At 36.3% G+C, this 20,730-nt stretch overlaps 2 protein-coding genes across 5 annotated transcripts; one reads left to right on the forward strand and one right to left on the reverse strand.

Annotated features, from left to right (window-relative positions):
* Nucleotides 1–221: 221 nt before the first annotated feature.
* Nucleotides 222–1,077, forward strand: LOC125497908 (uncharacterized). Its single transcript, XM_057394615.1, has 2 exons — nt 222–568; nt 642–1,077. Exons 1-2 carry the CDS (start codon nt 222–224, stop codon nt 1,075–1,077), a joined length of 783 nt encoding a protein of 260 aa, XP_057250598.1.
* A 7,028-nt stretch (nt 1,078–8,105) lies between these two features.
* LOC125497585 (malate dehydrogenase 1, mitochondrial-like) lies at nt 8,106–17,413 on the reverse strand. 4 transcript variants are annotated; one of them, XR_008969356.1, is made up of 9 exons: nt 17,101–17,413; nt 16,715–16,822; nt 14,688–14,833; nt 13,433–13,591; nt 12,939–12,999; nt 12,589–12,656; nt 12,391–12,512; nt 10,261–10,426; nt 8,106–8,427 (listed from the first exon to the last, which is right to left on the reverse strand). XR_008969356.1 is itself a non-coding variant. In XM_057394992.1 (8 exons), the coding sequence occupies exons 5-8, from the start codon at nt 12,646–12,648 to the stop codon at nt 8,409–8,411; spliced, it is 378 nt and encodes a 125-aa protein (XP_057250975.1). In that variant the 5' UTR covers nt 12,649–12,656; nt 12,939–12,999; nt 13,433–13,591; nt 16,715–16,822; nt 17,101–17,413; the 3' UTR covers nt 8,106–8,408. The 4 variants fall into 4 exon arrangements, 2 of the variants coding, with proteins under 2 accessions (XP_057250975.1, XP_048500877.1); XR_008969357.1 differs by lacking the exon at nt 17,101–17,413 and adding an exon at nt 17,003–17,072; XM_057394992.1 differs by lacking the exon at nt 14,688–14,833 and having other exon boundaries at nt 10,261–10,437.
* Nucleotides 17,414–20,730: the final 3,317 nt, after the last annotated feature.

A 20,730-nucleotide genomic window follows, 5' to 3' on the forward strand; every position in this document is an offset into this window, starting at 1 on the left:
CAGTTGGCGGAGATTGAAACCATGCTCCAAAGTAATGGCAGAAGCTTGCGTAGATTTAGTGAGATGTCGTTTTCGGATGAACTAATCATGTTTGAAGGACAAAAAAAGCTTATTGCCGATGAGCTTTCTTACGACATAGAGGAAATGACGTTGGAACACGATAAATTGTATAAGGGTCTAACTGATGAGAAACCCATCATTTATTGGAGAGTAATGGATGTATGTCGAGTCAAGAAGGAGGTGTGTTTTTCATCTATGGCTACGGAGGGACCGGAAAAACATATGTCTGGAAGACATTATGTGCTGCAGTAAGGAAGATGCGCGAAATTGTATTGCCTGTAGCTTCGAGTGGAATTGCTTCTCTCCTCCTTCCACGGGGAAGAACGGCGCGTTCGAGATTTGGTATCCCTTTGAATGTAACTGAGAATTCTATATGTGTCGGAATTCGTCCTGGGTCGTATTTAGCTGATCTTCTTATCAAGACAAAACTTATTATATGGGATGAAGTGCCCATGATGCATAAGTATTGTTTCGAAGCACTTGATAGAAGTTTGAGGGACATAATGAGGTTAGTTGATAGGAGAAACATGCATCGACCGTTTGGGGGTAAAGTTATTGTTTTTGGTGGTGATCCATGTCAGATATTACCAATTGTACCAAAGGGAACGAGGCAAGATATCGTGTTTGCTATACGTTAATTCGTCTTACTTGTGGGATTCGTGTAAGGTCCTAACACTTACTCGCAATATGAGACTTCAATCAGGTTCTTCTAAATCTTCTGCTGATGAACTGCGAGAATTTTCAGAGTGGATACTAAGCGTAGGAGACGGTAAGGCCGGAGGTCCTAATGATGGCGAAGCCGTAATTGAGGTTGCAAAAGATATTCTTATAGATCCAGGCGTCGATCCAATTTCAGCAATTGTTGATAGCACTTATCTAAACCTACATGACCATATTTGGGAAGCTAAATATTTCCATGAAAGAGCAATTTTGGCGCCTACGAATGAGATAGTGGAGATAGTCAATGATCATGTTCTATCTACCATTCACGGAGAAGAGAAAGTGTATTTGAGTTAGACGCTATAAGCAAAGAAGAGGGTAACTTCGGAGTACATGAAATATACTCCACTGAATTCCTCAATACGATAAGATGATCTGGTCTCCCTAATCATAGCATACGATTAAAGATTGGTGCGCCAGTTATGCTGCTAAGGAATATTGATCAAACATCTCGGTTATGTAATGGCACGAGGTTAGTCGTTAAACATTTAGGCAATCGTGTTATTGAATCAACTGTTATTTCTGGAAGTAATGTCGGAGAAAAGGTATTTATCCCAAGAATGACACTCACCCCGTCTGACTCGACTAAATTTCCTATCAGATTTCAGAGACGTCGATTTCCTTTAATGGTTTGTTTTGCTATGACTATAAATAAAAGTCAAGGACAATCATTGTCCCATGTAGGTCCGTATCTCCCGATACCTGTTTTCAGCCATGGTCAATTTTATGTTGTCGTGTCCAGAGTTACGAGCAAAAAAGGTCTCAAGATCCTCCCCTTTGATAAAGAACACGGTGTGCGTACAAGTACAACAAATGTAGTTTACAAGGAAGTATTTGCAAACATATAGTTTGAGTTAAACGCTTTTGTTTTTAATTTGTACTGTGTGCTCATTACCACAATTACGTGTACAATTCATGAAATTTTAAAATTCGTTTCGTCTTCATTATATGACTTAATTTAATTATGTTATAAAGCGATAAATACACCCGTGCGTTATGCACGGGTCCTAAAACTAGTTATGTTGTAATTCAATGAATTCTAACTTTTTGAATAGGTAGTATCTACTTGTAAATTTTGAATAACGTGACTTTTGAATTTCAATAAATAAATGTCTATTGATATTACCTATTATTATTATAATACATTCACATCTTTCAAGTTATATGTTATTTCTTAGAAAGTTAATTCATCGTTCAACTTATTAGTGAAGTACTTCCTCCGTAACAAAATAAATGTTATACTTTCTAAATATGGTTGTAATAAAATAGATAGTATACTTTTTTTTAGGCAACAATCTCCTATTACATGGGCCTCCTTTGTTCTTTCTCTCTATCTCTCTCCTCTCCAAAAAAATTATCTCGAAAAGTGTGTTTTGAAAAGTGTAACATCTATTTCGTTACAGAGGAAGTTATTGAAATATCATGTATCCATATTACCCCTTATTTTCGCAATACATTCACATATTTTCAAGTTAAATTCACATCTTTCAAGTTATGAGATATTATCTTAGATAACCCTGACATATAGCCATTTTTACCAAATAAACCCCACATTTTTACCCCTATCGCAGATAATTTTAAATTTGTAATTGTCATCAAACATGACAAAATTACAAACGACGATAACTTGGTTGACTTTGGATGGGTTTGACGCCATTTAACAAGGTAGTTGATGGCATTAAATTCGATTATACAAATAAGGTAGTTTGGCACCCTATTAATAGTCTGCTACTAGCAATAAAACCCATGAATAGTGCAACAAAACTAATGGACATCCTTTTGAAAAGCCATCAACCACCTTCTTAAATGGCACCAAATCCATCCAAAGTCAAACCAAGTTAACGCTGTTTCTAATTCTGTCATGTTTAATGACAATCACTTTATGGTTATCCGCGATAGGGGTGACAAGTGGGGGTTATTTCGGAAGAAGGGTTGTATGTCAAGGTTATAAGATCTCTTTTTCTATTATTGGTAACATGTCACATCCACTGTCTCCATTTTTTCCATTATTTTAACTCGTTTTTTTAATATTGTTCAGTTTCTTTCTCACTTTCTTATACTTCCTACTCGGTTTTCCCCCAAAGTAAAGTGAGTAAATTAAAACGGAGAAAATCAGTTGTTGCTCTATTTGTCTATGTTTCTAATTTTGGGAAATTAAACTATCAATGTTGACCAATTATTTTGGTTTTTTCTACATTAACTTTTGCCACTAACATGTTATATATATAGCAAAAGGTAAAAGTAACAGTATCATATATAGCTACAATGTCATAAATTCATATATTAATAATAAAAATATCATGATAAATTTTCATGTGAGATTAGATCATAAAGTTGGGTAAAATGTAAATTCAGTTTGAAGTATAGAATTAGTAAACTTGACATAGTTGAAAATTACCAAGAAATCAAGTTATATGTCATAAATTCAACACCAATAAAACATTATCATGATAAAATTTGTATGTGAATTGGAGTACTATCATGAAATTGGGTAACATGTGAATTATGCTCGGGCACAATTTAAAATCAGTTTAAAACAGTTTCAATTAACCTGATTATAGTTCAGTTTAGTTTCTATTCATTTGAATCAGTTCAGTTAATTCAGTTCAATATTCAGTTGATTTCAATTGATCGATCAACTTTTTAGTTTTTCACAGTTATATTCTGTTACAGTTTGTTTCAATTCAGTTACAGTTACGTTCAGTTTTGATTATTTATTTATAAATTATTTTAGTTTCAATTCAACATTTTTCAGTTGATTTCAGTTAAAGTTTCTCCCATTTTTGTTTAATGCAATTCAAATTTTAGTTGTTTCAGTTCAACCAACATATCATTAACCAAACTAACAGCTCTATGACAGAGTTGGACTTTTAGTAATTAGCGAGGGTTAACATGTGGTAACACTGAAAATTCGAAAAAATTATTTTGGTTGTGTATAAAATTATTTGGAGTCCCATAACATGCACGATTTCTAGAAATCAATCTCATAAACATATTAGTGGTGCAATCGATCTCCAGTGAAACCCTTAGTTAGTTCTCAATTCCCTTCTAACTAGAGATGGCAATGGGTCCTTGACCCAATCCAGACCCGCTAGGATCGGACGCATTTATAAGGGTATGAGTCCAAAAATTTTAGACCCAATTAGTCCAGGTTAGGTCCGGGTCTCATAGAGCTTGTATCGGGTTAGGGTCCACATATATCGGGCCCTAGACGTGGTCCAGACCCGACCTGCAATCCCATTTACTTATTAAAAAAATACCTAAACTCTAAGGTTTTATGACTTGTGATTTTGTGAACTCATTAGTGTAGTTTTAACTCCATCTATGACTTGTAACTTGATAAGTTGTAACATTTTAAGATTTTATATGTTAATTTTTAAATTTTGTTTATATAATGTTTTAACCATGGATGCAGGATCTGTATATATATTAGGGAAAATTTTTTTAATTACATAGATTAAAAAAATGTTATGAAAATTAAAAACTAAGGACCCATTTAGGACCCAGGTAGGACCCGTGGACCCGCTAGATCCAGGGGATTTGAGTCTTGTTCTATAAAAAGTAAATGGGTATGGGTCTGGTCCAGATGGGCAATGACCCATTGCCATTCCTACTTCTAGCTTTCCTTTATCCTATTTTTCTACTCTTTTTGTTTTTTTTTTTTTTTTTGAATCATATGATTCCAACTTTGTTTTATACTAGTTGTTGCCCCGCGCGCCTACGCGCACGGCGCCCCAAAATAGTATAATTGTGATATTTGGAGTTCGTTAGTCTTAAGTGGTGAAATATCTATTTAGCACGTATTTTCAAACAGACGCTGAGTACGCACGTTTGTATTAGTTGCATCAGGCAAACCAATGAAGTACAGTGTGCAAACACGATATATTTACTCGTTAATTTCATTTGAAAAAAGAATACATAACTAAGTTTATTTGAAGTGCAATTCTAATAGCTAAGGTAACAACTTTGATTTAGAAGTTGTTGTTAACTTGTAGGTTTCTCGCGTGCCTTTGAAGTCTTTTTGAAATGGAGCTATAATTTATTCCTGTAGATAATAGGCTCCCCACTGCAGCACCCTATTTCTGAAAATTGATGCAGTTATTGTGATTTGGATCAAGTACCTTGTTGTCATTAGTTCACAAAAGATGTTGGTAAAGGCCTAGCAAGAGGATCCAAAGAGTCAAGGAGTTATATCAATGTACACTTAAATCAAGTATGAGATTGTGTGCAAAGTAAGAAAAAGTGTTAAGTGCAAGAATGCTTACATTAGGCGATAAACTACTAACATGTTCGATTGACATCTTGAAAAGCAGTTCACATTGTTCATAGGCAGCAATGATCCAAGAATGTTGTATTTGTGATATTCGAATTAAGTTAAATATAATTAGTATATTGAATTTTCTCTATAAAAAAAAAGATATTTGATGCTTTCTACTCTATTAGATATTGTTAGCGGTGTGTGTGTGCGCGTGCGCACGCGTGTGTGTGTGCGCGAGTGCGTGCGTGCGTGTGTGATGCATACATTAAACTATCAGAGTCTCAAACCTACGTTCCTACCTCTTGATCTTTATCCTTCTTCCTATATGTGTGTTTCTCGATCTCTATCCTTCTTCTGATATGTGTTTTTGCGACTATGGAAGATCTTTGAAAGTGCTCCTCTCTCTTTGTCCTCCCCTCTTTCTTGGTTGTTATGTTTTTGTTTATAACGTCAAATACAACATTATCCGCCTCCTTTTCCTTTTCATTTCCTTCCTTCTCTCTCGTGTTTTATGATTTTTTGAATTTTTACAAATTCTCTTACAAAATAGTATCATTGTGATATTTGTAGTTTGCTATTATTGAGTAGTAAAAAATTTGTTTAGCGCGTATTCCGAAAAGACGGTACATACAGAAGGTGTATTAAGTGCATTAAGCATATCAATTAATAACGATTTGCAAGCACGATTTTTTTTTCCTGATAACTTTCATTTGCAAAAGAAAATACATCAATAAGTTTATTTATTTCAAGTGCAATTCTAATATCTAATTAAGTTAACAACTGACAACCCCCTTGCAATCTTAAACCTTGTATTTGTTCTGAAATCATATATACTTGTGTTAGATGTGTTAGACAACATAATAAACTAACAATAAGAAACCATTTTTCAACCCCAAAGAAGTGTTGTAGTATGGGGCACTAATGCAAAAGTGTGAAGGTATATTTGATGGCATAATTTTATTTTGAAAATTGACCCAAAATTCATATAATTGCGCTCTAAATCTCAAATGATTCAAGTTAGCCATAGAGGAACTAATGGTCTAAATTGGCCTACACCATCAAAGCATCAACCCTGCAAATGAAGAGTTGGTACCTCTTTTATGGTTTTGCAAAATTGTAGAAAGTCTTCTCCTAATTTGTGTTTTTATTTTTTCAATTAATAAAGTTCACCCTAAAATTAAGACTGAAATGTTTTCTTCTTTATATTATACTTATACTTAGTGGTCTCCTAATATTGTTCCCTGTCTCCCCTCTGCCTCTGACATCAGCTCTCTTTCAACTAATTATCTCCAAATGAAAATATATGATTTTTTTTAAAAAAAAACTCATAATTTTTTAATATTACTTTTTGTCATAAAATTTACTAAAATGCCATGATATTAGACCATACCGAATATAGAAATATTATTGCTCGAAGTTGGTCAGTGTGTAGTGATGAAGACACTTATGCAGTTGAAACAGTTATAGACCAGAAAAGCAAGTTAGTACTCGTGATTTGCTCATACATTCGTCATTTGATATGGCTGGAATGGGTAATGAGCCACGTCTGGAATGTTCGTTAGCCTTAAGTGGTGAAATTGTGATATAATTGTATAATTGTGATATTTGTAGTCCGTTAGCTTTAAGTGGTGAAATATCTATTTAGCACGTATTCCAAACAGACGTTGAGTACACACGTTGTATTAGTTACATCATACAAACCAATGAAATACGGTGTACAAACACGATTTATTTACTCGTTAATTTCATTTGTAAAGAGAATACATAATTAAGTTTATTTGAAAAGGTAACAACTTTGATTTAGAACTTGTTGTTAACTTGTAGGTTTCTCGCGTGCCTTTGAAGTCTTTTTGAAATGGAGCTATAAGTGATGTTTAGGCATAACACTAATATCTCAACACCCTTCAAGTTCAAATAAAATGAAAAAATATCATGTAGAAAGGAGGCACTATGAAACCAAAAGAAGAAAGTAAACCTACATTAACCCTTTAAAACACCACCAATGATAAGTCAAGAACTTTTCTTGATATATCTCAGATTTCAATACTATAGAAGAGATCAATGCCTTGTAACTTGTTAATGAGATATGAGGGTAACTTTAGAGGATAACTAACTTGTAAGTGAATTAAGAAGGTAACTTCAGAGGCCAAACAATTTCAAGCAAATGTTAGAATGCTTGAGAAGGTAACTAACTTGGTCTTTGAAAGGATGGTTATATAATTGAGCCTTTTTAAACCTAAAATTAGTAGAGATTCACTCAATCAATTATGAATTTAGACATGCAATTTACCTCATGTCACCTTCTTCTCAATATGGTTGTAATATCACCTTCTCCTCAATTTGGTTGTAGAGAGAAAAATTTAGACTAAAGTCGAGGAGAATTTATAATTCGATTATATTATGAATAAGTGGAAAATAGTTTGATATGCAAAATTTGGTGAAGCAAAAAAGCAAAGGGATGAAAAGGAAAACCTAACTCAAGCAAAACCAACTTCTAAAAACTGTGACGTCCTAGTTGAATCAGGAATGGTGGTGTAAGGTTGTAGCTGTAAAATCTGCAATTTCTTTGAAAAACGGGTACGTCAGGGATCCACCTCTAAATTTCACTCAAACCAATCAAACATATATTGTGATATGCATAGTCGGTTAGGTCACATTGACGTTTAAAACTACTTTCTAAACGGAGAACTCCTTAGATACTCTACATTTAAACCACCCAGCATTTATAAAGTTAACTATCTCGCAATTACCTGAAGTGAGCCCAATTATTTTAACACTCATCAAACATAGACATCATCAATTTGACTTATTGGACTTATTTTCAGTTCAGTTCAATTTCTCTCTATAATTCCAGAATTCCAGTTCTTCTCTAATCTGTTCAATTCATTTCAGTTTAATTTAATTCAATCCAAACGAATGAAGCCTTAGTATATAACCAAAGTGGTCATATGTAAATTAAATTTGTTGAAAAGGTAAATCGATGACCGACGTGATACCAATCACTAACAATTAGCCTATAAAACTTTTAAAAAGAGAGGGCTTTATAAAATGAGTACATTAACAAACATAATAAAAACAACTTTGAAGAAGCACTTGTAGACTGATGAGTTAATCATAAATTCAAATACAATAAACAAGGGATGAAGAAAGGTTTCTGCAACTAAAGATCTCTTTCCTCTTCTAGGAACCAAAAAATATAATTACAGAGAAAAGGCAATGCAAGACAATGATATACTCAACTTTCCCTTCCTTTTTAAGAACCCTGAAATTCTGTTAGGACTCATCACTATCTTCCCTTCCTTTTCTACTCTCTACTTTATCAGATATGAAATGACAGCTGTCATTTGGGCTTTCAAGACTTCTTGATATTCTACTCTTTCAGACCCATCCTGAGAGAGAGAATGAAATACAACAAAACATGTGATCAAAGACTAAATAAAAATGCTCATACATGCAATGCACTAACACATCTTTTTCAAAGAATTTATAATACAACAATGGCTATAAAAGTGTCATAATGATACTCCTACTGTTAGTAAAATTCTTAATGCTAAGAACATATATTCTAGGTGTAAAACATATTTGATTAGCTAAGTTTCTTGTTATGAGATATGTACATATATATTTAATCCATTTTATTCCTGCTTGTGTAATAGAGTTTCAACAAAAAATTACGGTGTAAGCGATATTAAGACACTTTTTCTAGAACCAGTGGAGTAGCCTGAGGAATCTTAAAATATAAAAGTACAAGTTGTACAACTTAGATTTTCATTAAACATAGGACATCCCATAGAAAAACCCAAAAAAAAACAAAGTGAGTTGTGAAACCTAAAAAGAGAAGGAAATTCAGTATGTTGGATGGCGTAGTATCTGAGTAGGAAAAGGCAGAATCCCTTGTATTTCAAGCAATGCCTCGAAGTCAGGCAATGAACTTCAGTTTCTCGGGGTTTTTGGTGTTTTTTCTTACTGCCAGAATATTGGCCTTCGTCTTTATATATACTGACAATAAACTCATGCATGAAATAGTTTAAACTAAAATCTCAATCATTTGTCACACAGAAAATATCTCTCTCTCTCTCACCAATCCTCTAGTTAGAGGTTAGTTCTATAAAACATATTCATCATTTGAACTTCCGAAGCCATGAAAAAGAGGGTGTTCTTTTACATAGCATAGGCACTTTGGCCCCAGATTATGATGCTTCTTCACAGCTATCAGTATCAGGTACTTTTATAAGTTCCATTTTTTCATTAAATAGAATGAAATGGAAAGGAAATAAAGAAAAGCTAAGACTCCTTTTCTTTCATGGTGGAAGTACCAAAAGTTTACAAGCTCCCTACAGTTCTATAAAGGTATAATATCTCTTCCTCGCGCTTACGCTCGCTTTTATCTATCTATCTCTCTATTGCTAAACTTCCTGTAGGATTCACAGGAAATGACAGAAGCAGAAAGCAACAGAGGAATGTATGAGCTAGGTTCAAGACCTCCAAATTGTGAACGCAAATGTGATGGTTGCACCCCCTTGTGTAGCCACCCAAGTACCAACAGTCCTAGAATATTAGGCATACTATATGTTAATTTGAGCCTATAAGCTAGAAATGCAAATGTAGGATGTCATTATATAGTCCTTAACTTATATATTTTTTGTTACTCTAGATAGATAAAATTATGTTCTGCCTCAAAAGTTGAATTAGCTTTGTACAAATCAATGTATATGTATTAATACTCTGTTTTAAATCGGTTCTCACGTTTACCGAATGTTATGAATCAAAGAATACATCAATGGTGATCACGTCACTACTACATAATTCGTATCTGTACTCACAGTTCTTTCGATCCTCTGTTTTTATATGGTTTAGAATGTCAATCAATAAGAAAGTGGCTCATTACAGAGACACATAACATACCCCATTATATAACAAGCTTGTCCAAGGGAAAAAAATTCCAAAACAGAAAATTTAAATAAAAAAAACTGCAAGTTTGAAAAATAAATCAAAGGAAATTAACCAAGTCAAACTCTAGAAATCGATTAGAGGAAAGGAGAGAGAATTTACCAACTTTCTAATTGCTAACTTTCTGTCAAACCACATTACTCTAGCCATAAATCAATACAACACTTCAGATCCAAAAATTCTTAAAAGAAACGAAACCATAAACTCATGTGAAGGTAGAAGATAAAGAAGGAATGAAATAGAGAAAGTGGAAGTTGTAAGTAACGGGTTACCCTTCACCCGTCCAAGGTAGTGTTGGCGGATCTAATGAATGTGGTCTGGCTTCAAAAGGAGTTTGATTCTCTTTAGCTGGTCCATCAACAACGGTTGAAGGCAGTGATGAAACTATTCTTACATCATCTGCAAACATCCGTTTGAAGTTCTTCCAGCTGAATATATCTGAAAACTCGCTAAATCATGAACAAATAAATAAAAACATGGTAAAAAAATTTACATTAAATTACAATATTTCAGATCTCAATTTCCTTCACAAGATCAAACACACAAGAAAAGGAAATCAATACCCTAATTCAGAAATCGCAATTTGTAGAACCGTAGTCCAGAATTCGCAAAAAAAAGTATCAAAAACTAAAATCTATCAAAAACATGGTCCATTCCTTCAATTCAAATTAGATTAAAGACTTTAAAAAGTAAAAATGCAAAAATCAAAAAGAAAAATCAAGAACCCTAACTGAGGATATGACAAACGCAAGAACCGAATTAGCATCAATAAAAAGGCAAAGCAAAACATAAAGCTACAATTCATATTGAAGAATAGAGCGAGAATCGGACCTCTGTGATGTTTCTAGTGATGTTAACTCCATAGCAGTGGCGGAAAAAAAACAGAGAAAGAAGAGAGAGAAACAGCAAGAGAGGCGAGTAAGAGGAGAGAGAGAGGAGAGAGGCAAGTAAGAAGAGGGAGAAGAAAACATTGTGTGGCTCAGATGGAGGAGTAGATGGAGAGCTGAAATTGCCCAAACCTTATGAACAGTCAGGCGTAAAAGGTATGGAGTATGCTATGACCCTTGCTTAAGATATAGAGTTAACATCAGGTAAATGTCTTCCAGCTACCCAAGCACACCAGTCACTCATTGAAGTATGAATTCATCATACACCTTGTATTTCCGGGTATAATTACCATGAAATACAAAATGTGCACATTTCATATTAGACTACTTTCCCCACCGAAGTATGCATAGGAAACAAGCTAAAAGTTAGCAGCAGCCAACAATCTACTACTTGCTCCAGGTATAGAGACATAGAGTTACCAAGGGGACAAAACGCTGTTAATTTGTAAACATAGAAACTCCCCTGCAAACAACCCCCGCACTCCCTGCACCCCTTGCACAGACCCTCTACCTGGACCCTCTTACCCTGCATAGGCTACCCTGCACCCCCTACACAACCTTCTGCACTCCCTGCATAGTCCCTCCCACCTACACAGCCTGCACCGCCAGCTCGCCCCCACACACATACAACTCCCTATCAACCTCCTCCGCTCTTGCACACCTTCAAGAGTATGAAAGATAGATTCACCTTCCGAGTAGCTATGATAAAACAAATTTGAATAGAAGGGTGTCACATTTATGTCTGATATTTCCTATATGAATGCGCCAGTTGTGTCTTATTCAGGTTCACCCTTAAAGAATTGGTCATTCACAGTGAAAAAACAGTTTGGAATGAGCAAGCAAGAAGGGCTAACATTGATGATCGGAAAATACATTTTCACAGAAGAAGGGATGAACTTTGCAGAAGTTGGAAATTTTGAAAGAAACTGAGCAACTATATGAAAATCTAGGGGCATATTATCTCAGTTGCTGATTTATATCTTGTTTGTTTTGCTTTTTTTAAAGTTGTATATGAGATTACCAATGACATCTTAACCAACAGGTTGAGATTAGGTTCTAGTTGTAATAGGTCCTTAGTTTAAAATTTTCTCTATTTTACATGTATTAGTGTACAAACTTTTCAAGATCATTGATAGGGTGTTCATAGTGAATTTTGAACACAGGACCTTCAAAAAGAATGGAAGGTTGTAATTTTTCTACAAAGGAGAATATATCACATTTTTTCTTTCACCAGGTCTATTCAACACTATAAAATACTAATTCCGTCCCTTAATAGGGATTTTGTTAATTTTTTTTCAGTGTCAAACTTCATAAACGTTGACCAAAGATTCTCACCAATCAGATTCAACTTATAATTTTCTAGCTTAAGTCTATGTGTGACCTTGAGTATAAAAAGCTACTTAAATTACCCACTTCCAACCTGTCAGCAATTAAGCATAAGAGGTTTCTAAAGTCGAAAGACCAAGACAGTTCATCGATATTACATTGCATATTTCTGATTTTATTAGCACTTACGCAATAGACAATGTTGCTAAACCCTTTCCAGCCTTTGCATTCACGACCTCTAATCCTCCATCTTGTGCTCTCTTTGTAAGAGCTCCAATGTCTTGATATGAGAGATTGGCTTGTGGGAAAGCCTAACAAGAGAAACACGCACAGTCACACACTTAGAACCAATAACATGGAAAGATAAAAATCAACCCAATTATTTACCCCATAGTATCGAGGTGGAAAGGCAGGGGAGAGAATGTGGAGAAAAGCAACAAGGTCCATGAAAATACCTGAGAAAACCATGATAGAACAATTATGCCAGCGTGTCCTCCAACAAGCATAAACATAAAAAGTAAGACAATTAGCAAAATCATTACTGCAACTACGGGTTGCTGATAAAAATGTGTGACCTTAAATTTTAAAATCTGGTTCAATATAGTCACTTTTATGTCTGATATATCTAGTAAATTTGTGACCTTATATCTCGTAAAATCAATCACATTGCTCAAAGATTGAATCCTTCGAAACACCCACTAATTGCTAAAACCGGAAACTGGAGACAGAGAACATACCAACAGGCAACAGGGGTGCAGAAACAATCTAAATCACACACACATAGTTGTTCCTTTGAATCTGCAAAAATATACAAATCAACCAAATTTAACACATAAAAGTGAAAGCTTAAGAAATCAAATAATAGAAACTTTTGAAAGATATCCGGAAAATTTGAGTAGCAGCAACATGTAAAACCTAAGAATAAACGAAACTCCAAAATTTTACAAAAGCAAAACAATTCACAAAGGAAAAAGTGGGCTGATATTTTTATAAAGGGAAAATCTTTGAAGGGGTGGTTATATAATCGAGCTTTTTTTAGCCTAAAATTGGTGGAGAGCCAGAATTTGAACCTGTTTCCCTCATGTCACCTTCTTCTCACTATAATAGTGTAAGGAACGTACTCCTACTTTTAAAAGGTCTAAGATACCAGACAATAGGAAAAAAGGAGTTGACTTTCAAACAAAAACCATGTCGAGTGGTGAGATTAATAATACATAAAAGTAATTGACACCTTTATGTACTGGTAATCAAATATAGTCTCAATTGCCCTTTGAATGACGCCGCAAACGTGGCATACATAGCCTATATCATCTTTGAGAACATATGAATGATCATTGCACTCATCCTCTTCCACTGAAGGTTCATCACCTGATTGATCAACTGGAACATCCTACAAACAAAAACATAAGGAACAAGTTATATATATTTGTTCAACAAAAGGATTTCGGCAATAGTCATTAATGACAAAACAAAATAAAGACTCGGGCTCTCGTCGCTACTGAATAATCAATGAATAAACCAAGAAACTGCTGGAAGGAAAGGGCCAAGGCATGATGAATGCATGAGAAAAAGCCTAATATAATGCAACATCATTTTTCAGGAGATAGTCATCAACATACAAATCATTACGGGATCAAAACTTCAAATACTGTCTCCTCCTCATCCTTTCGCATGGTCCGGAAGCTATTATATTACAGTCAAGAGTTCTCTTTCTTCAATTATATTGAACAAAGAGAAAACCTTTACCCAAAAAAAACATGCTTTTAGAAGATATGCTTTTAGGCTGAACTTTTAGATTTTATTATCACTAAACCTCCCAAAACTTTACATCCTACAGTGGGAACACCATCAATAACATCACATTAAAGTTTGGCACTTAAAATTAAACTATAAGCTTCAAATCAAAACATCCATGCTTTCAAGGGAAAACATGTAGCAAGCTTAAAAGTGAAGTTCAACCAGCATGAATCTCCATTTAAATCTCAAAAACAAAGGCACAAAGAAAACTTTAAGCAATCCACACAATATAAACAGCAACTTGACTCTCTTTTTTTGTCAGAGTTCATAATTGTCGAGGTATATTTGTCACAAGTGCATAATTGTCAAGTTAAATTGGTGTGCATATATTTATAGGTAGTTATCTTTGCAAGTTTCTTTAGAAATTAATTTGTGCGAAGTTCAATTTATCTGGATGATTAAAGGCAAGCCACTGACTAAAATATTAGTTATTGCCTAACACAAGAAGGGTATGAAGCAATGACCTACCAATTTTTAGATTTGAAGCTCAAGCTCAAAAGCATATGAACAGAGAGGGACACTTTCTATTAGGAGTATTTATACCATAAAGTTATATGGGAAGGGAACTCAAACCCTAGATGGGATGTACTATGGCAGAGACAATTTTCTGAATTTTAAATTAAAATGATGCCCTATTGGCCCCAACCCTTTTTTTCATTCCAAAAGAGCCTTAAAACCAGGATACATACCTCCTTCACTGGTTAGAACAGTAACTACTTCTGGGGAAAGCTTTGAAATATTATAATACACATCATAACCCTGCTGGACATCTTTCTACTCCCTGCAATTAAGGTGCATTTGGCACCAGATGACCCTAATTGGGAATCCATCAAACCTAACCAAAATTTGAACTTGGTTGTTTACTAAATTATTGTTATTAATTATTAATAACAACAATAATAATAATAATAACTCAAGACATTGCAAGAACAAATTAAACCACACATAGAACACCTAATCAATCAGATCGATGTATAAAAACTGTAAATTATCAAATATTATGGATTAGAACTTGAATTTGAAAAAATAGACGGTAACCAATTTCCTCCTCAGCAAGCTTAATCTTTCTTTTAAGAAAAATCTACTGAGGGAAACCATGCTTATATCAGGGAGTTATCTCTCATATGAAGCAAGCCTCAAAATGATGCTACACAATATACAAAGTTATCGAAAACAACTGCTGAGACTAATGACTCATAATACTATGCGTCTAAGCCACACACTCATCTTCTAGTGTGCGCTGCGCCTGCTCAAGGGTATAGGTCCAAATGTTAAGACTACTATTTCCAGAAGATATTATTACATGTTTTGGTGCATAATGAATTGTCATGTTTCCATACTCAAGTTAAAGATATGTAGTATCAACAATGTTAAGCCAGTCGGCTATTTCTACAAGATCCTCAAGCAATAGCACATGGTGCGACAAAGCATTTTGCCAAAGAGTCGCAGATTTCTATTTTTGCATGGTTAAGATCCCCATAAAGTCATCAACCTGACAGCCACTCTATCCAAAAGCCTTGTAAATATTGATTGACCTTCCCTCTTCCTTAACAGAAAGCCGTACCACACCGTTACCCTAATACTCTTACAAAGCTATATTCAGGATGGGTACACGAGAGGCGCCAACTTTTACCAATACGATTTCATATAGGCTCTTTAAGCCTTATCTTTTCAACTTCAAAGAGCTTATTACAATTAACCCATCATTTGGAAATAACTTATCATCAATCCCTCTCCCACCCCCACCCCCTAAAATTTCATCAAGAATTCTGCAAAATTCAATTTTTTCGCAGATCAAACACATCTTCAAAAGGAAACCAAGACCCGAACCCACGAACCCCAACCATGAAATCGAAAAAAAAAATCGATAAAGACTTCAAAAAGTAAAAATATTAAAATCAAAAACCCTAGCTTAAACATAGAAATTCAACATCAGCAACAGAAACTCAAGTAAGTTAAACGCAAATTAAACATAGAATGGAAATCCCAAACTACTCGAAATTTAGAGAGAGAAAAAAAGCAAAATTCAAGAAACTCGAGTAAATCAAACCGAATTTATAAAAAAAAAAAGCAAACAACATCATCTGACCTCACAAATTGGAAGAAGAAGTTGACATGAAATTGAAAGAAACTCAGCAAAAAAAACTTTAAAAATGAACACGAAACAATTGAAATCTTACTGCTGAAGAGTTCCGGTCAATTCGTCATCTTCCGTGAAATCATAAACGCTCATATCTCTTGGTTTCATATTTATTCGAGAATTTTGCGAACCCTAATTGAAGCAAGTGAGGTGTTAGAGAGGAGAGAGAAAATGAGGCAGAAGTTGACATGAAATAGAAAGAAACGAAGGGCGATACCTGAAAATTCGATGACACCACCAATTTTGCGTGCTCAACATAGCCAAAACCCTATTGAGCATAATGGTATTTTCCATCAAGTTGTACCAAAAACCAACTGAAAAGTAGATTGGTTGCCAAAGTATTGTCGTGCCACAACCCTTGCTAAATTACTACTACTATGAGATGCAACGAAACATAATCAGTTATACAGATCAATTCGAGAAGTTAGATAAGTGATTATAATGCAAAGTTCATGCTCAGGTGGAATACATTCACAATATAAAAAACAACACAGTAATTAGATGAAATATGAACATAAGAGATGCAAGAAAAGCACAATTATTAAAAAAAAAAAAATAGAAATGATGGAAAAATACCATCATAGCGTTCAGCTTGTTCTGTAGTGGAAGCCGTTGAAAAACGGCAGATCTAAGAGATTCAACAAAGGTGAGAGGAATGATGAACAAAACAGGAGGCCTGCAATCCTGCATACACACATGATCGAAATCACAACCCATATTCACCCAAAAAAAGAACCATAATCGATCCCCCAAACCCCTAAAAATCGATCCCCAGTTAACCCTAACCCCAAAATTCACTGAAACCCTACCCCGATTAAACGACCATAATTAAATGCTAATTCAACCATAAGTAATGCAAGTAACTTCAAAATAGTATCAACCATTAAAAGAAGCAAAATCCGATTCCAAACTCGCCAATTTGAGAGCGGAAAAAAAATAAACAGTGAAAATTCAATCGTTACCTCAACATTGCAGATGAAGAAATCAAGAGGAGCAGATGGTCGATCTTTGTTCATCTCCAAAATTACACGAAACCCTAAGTTCACAGGCAACCATAAAATTACTCAATTTCAGATCAACTAAACCAAAAAAATCATCAAAGAAATCAATATAACATTAACGAAAGAATTAGCAATGAAAATTTGAGAGAAAAATTGATGCAGATCAAGAGAATCGTGAAGAAGATGAGATATGAGAGAGGAGAGAGGAGAGAGGAGAGAGGAGAGATAAGAGAGACGTGAAGAAGATGAGAGAGGAGAGAGACGCAGTGAAGAAGAGGGAGATGAGATAAGGCGGTGCATCACGTGAGGGATGCGTGGGAGCAAACTGAAGCATATCATGTGAGCAGCACATGCTGGTGCAAAAGGAATAGTGAATTTCATGCTTTTACCACTCAAAACACTATTAAAAGGAATAGTGTTGCAACTCCAACTTTTAAAAGGTCTAAGATAAGAAAATGAGTATTTTGTTAGAGACAACCTTTTAAACACAACTTTTTGCGAAAGACAACTTTTTAAATTTTTTTTGGCAACTTCAAACCTTAATGATATTTTTTTGTCAAAAACAACCTTGATCAGAAATCTGACGTTGACTCATCGGATTTAGGTGTTGACAATAGTAAATGAATCAAGTGCTGCTCACGTGATTTCATTTATCCCAAATCCCCCCATTTCCCTCCCTTTGCCCCCTAATCATCTCACCACCTCACAACTCTCCATTTTCCGTTCTCCCTTCCTTAATAGGTCGCTGGAATTAGCCAACGAATCCACCGCAAAACACACAACCCAAACAAGCCTCAAAGATCCTCGCTCTCTCTTTCTCATCTATTTCGAGCTACTGCACACAACACCACCACCACATGACACCTTGCAAACTACCTGCGGCACCACGCTCCACTACTACTGTAATTCCCCAAGCCACTGACGCACCTGTGTGCTACCCTTTTGCAAGCCTCGCTTGACCTTCCTCTCGCCCGCAATTCCTACCTTCTCTCTCATTGGCACTCACACACTCTCTCTCCTCGAAGTGAGTACCGAAAAGCACCACCCCTCTTTGTGTCCATCGTTGCAACCCCGCCGGATCCCCATGCCACCGTCACGCCGCCTAGACATGGCTTACTTACTGCTACAACCAACCTTGCTCCCACGTCTTTTGCTGCACAAGAATTAATTGAGTGCTTATAGGTGAATTTTGTTGTGGAAGGACTAATAACCCTTGATGATGCACTATGCAGAGAGAGAAGATGAAGAATTGAGGATTATTGATGCTTTAGGAAAAATGGAGAATGGAGAACAGAGAAGATGGTTGAGATGATTAGAGGGAAAAAGAGAGGAAAATGGGGATAATTTGGGATAAATGAAATCACGTGAGGGACATATATTAGTTGGTCAATGTTATGTCCTAAAAATTTTGCTAAGCTGAATCTACAGGATATACATCCGTCCCAGCTAGAAGTTATCAGGTAGCAGCTACAGCAAGCAGATACGAAGGGAGTTGAATAAAGTTGATTCAAAGAACATTGGATACTAACCAAGATCAAGTCAAATAGTGCTGTTGCACCTACAAAATAGGGTTGACAAAGTCATCAAGCAGAAGTGGAGATACTCCTTGATATTAGGAGGTCATGGCATCATATTAGGAGATTAGTTATGCAACGTAAACATGTAGAGCAACGTTACCATAAATGTATGGGTATAAATAGGAGTAGAAGTATTGGGGGAAAGGCAGTTCATTTACATCATTTACATAAGAACACTTCTCTTTACTTTCACAAATATTTACAAAGTGTATTTAGTCTAAGCTGTAAGCTGCTAGCTGTTAGCCATAAGTTGTAATCTTCCTACATAGTGGATTGGTGGACTCAATTCCACCCGCGGTTTTTACCCTTTTCCTGGGGTTTTCCGCGTCACCATTTCTTGGTGTCTTTGCCTTTTCTTTGCATTCTCTTTTAATTCCGTAGGTAGCATCTTTTATTGTTATAGTTGCATCTCCATTAGCTGTAGATCCTCAGCTAAGTTCTGCCTGATCAGAATTTGGCATAAACAGTTTGGCGCCCACCGTGGGGCTCTACAGCTAAACTCTCATTAAAATCCCAAAAAGACACACTTTAACCCAACTTTGAAATGACTAGCGACTCTGCTGAATCAATGAAGGCAGCTTTGCTGAAGGCTCAAGAAGACCTTCACCGCTCTCAATCTGAGGCCCAGCAAACCATTGACAGCCTCAGAAAAAAGCTAGACTCTGTCAAAAGTACAAAACACCAAGGCTTCGTGCCGGAATGTTTCCTAAATCTTGATCTCGAAGATTCCGAGCCAGCGAAGGAGAGGAGGAGCAGCAGACTGACGATGATGCAGAAGAAGCTGACCCCGCAGCTAGGAAAATGGCGCTCCTGGAGTCTCAAAACAGGAAGATACTTCGCATGCTGGCGAAGTTACCTGGAGCACCAACTCCTGTGGCCGAAGAATCTCCTGATGGCTACGCCAATCCCCCTTCGTGGAAGAAATCGCAAGAGCCAGGATTCCCAAAAAGATCAACGTGACCCAGCCTCACAAGCTGTATGATGGAGCTGCGGATCCCTATGACCATGTGGCTCAATATAAACAGAAGATGTGGACTCTGTCCATTCCTGAGCATCTGCTAGAAGCCACCATGTGCAAGTCCTTCGGGGCCACCCTATCTGGACCGCTTTACAATGGCTGATAAGTCTTAAGCCAGGTAGCATTCAAAATTTTGCTGCTTTAATTAACAAGTTTTATATGCAGTTTGCAAGCAGCAGATCCTAGAGAAGCACACCGGCGACTGTACCGCATCACCCAGAAAGCCAATGAAGCTGTGAGGCAGTACCTGATCGATTCAACAAGGAAATGATCTCTGTCAAGAACCTGGATGTTCCCACAGCTATCGAAGCATTCAGGAGAGGACTAACCTATAAATCTAGATTGTATTATGAATTGACCAGGTACCCATGTGGCACATTCGAAGAGGTCAGGGCCAGAGCTATGGCTGAGATACGTGTCGAGGAGGACGAGGCGTCCAGGTACGTAGCGAGCCTAGCATAATCGGAAATCCCAGAACCAGAAGAAGACTGATTGGCGCCATCAGCCATATCAGAAGCGCGAAAGTAATAACGTAGCCAGCAAGGCCACAGGTAAATCATCTAACAAGATTACCCTTCCATTGCTTCCTACTGTTTTAACGTGGATGCAGGAGGCGTAGTAAACGCATAGAAAAGCTGGGAACCACAGTTAGGTGGCCTCGCAAAACGACAGACCAGACAGCGAGAAGGACACCACCAAGTGGTGTAGCTACCATGGCGACCATGGCCATCGAACAGAAGAATGCAATGCTCTCAAAAAGGAGGTGGCATGGCTGCTCAAGAAGGGCTATCTCGAGCACTTGATGGGGAAGAAGGGGCAGCAAGAAGATAAAGCTGGCCCCAGCCAGCAACAGCCTCATCCGCCACCTGAGCCCCTGCACGATAAGGTAATCAATTCTATCTCTGGAGGTTCAGAAATATGTGGACTAACATACTCTGCAGCCAAGAGATTTGCTCGAGAAGGCTCCAAAACTGCACCTAGCCCGCTGAGGAGTGC

Source organism: Beta vulgaris, chromosome 5 (genome assembly GCF_026745355.1).
Source record: "Beta vulgaris subsp. vulgaris cultivar EL10 chromosome 5, EL10.2, whole genome shotgun sequence".
In the NCBI taxonomy this organism is placed as follows: domain Eukaryota; kingdom Viridiplantae; phylum Streptophyta; class Magnoliopsida; order Caryophyllales; family Amaranthaceae; genus Beta; species Beta vulgaris.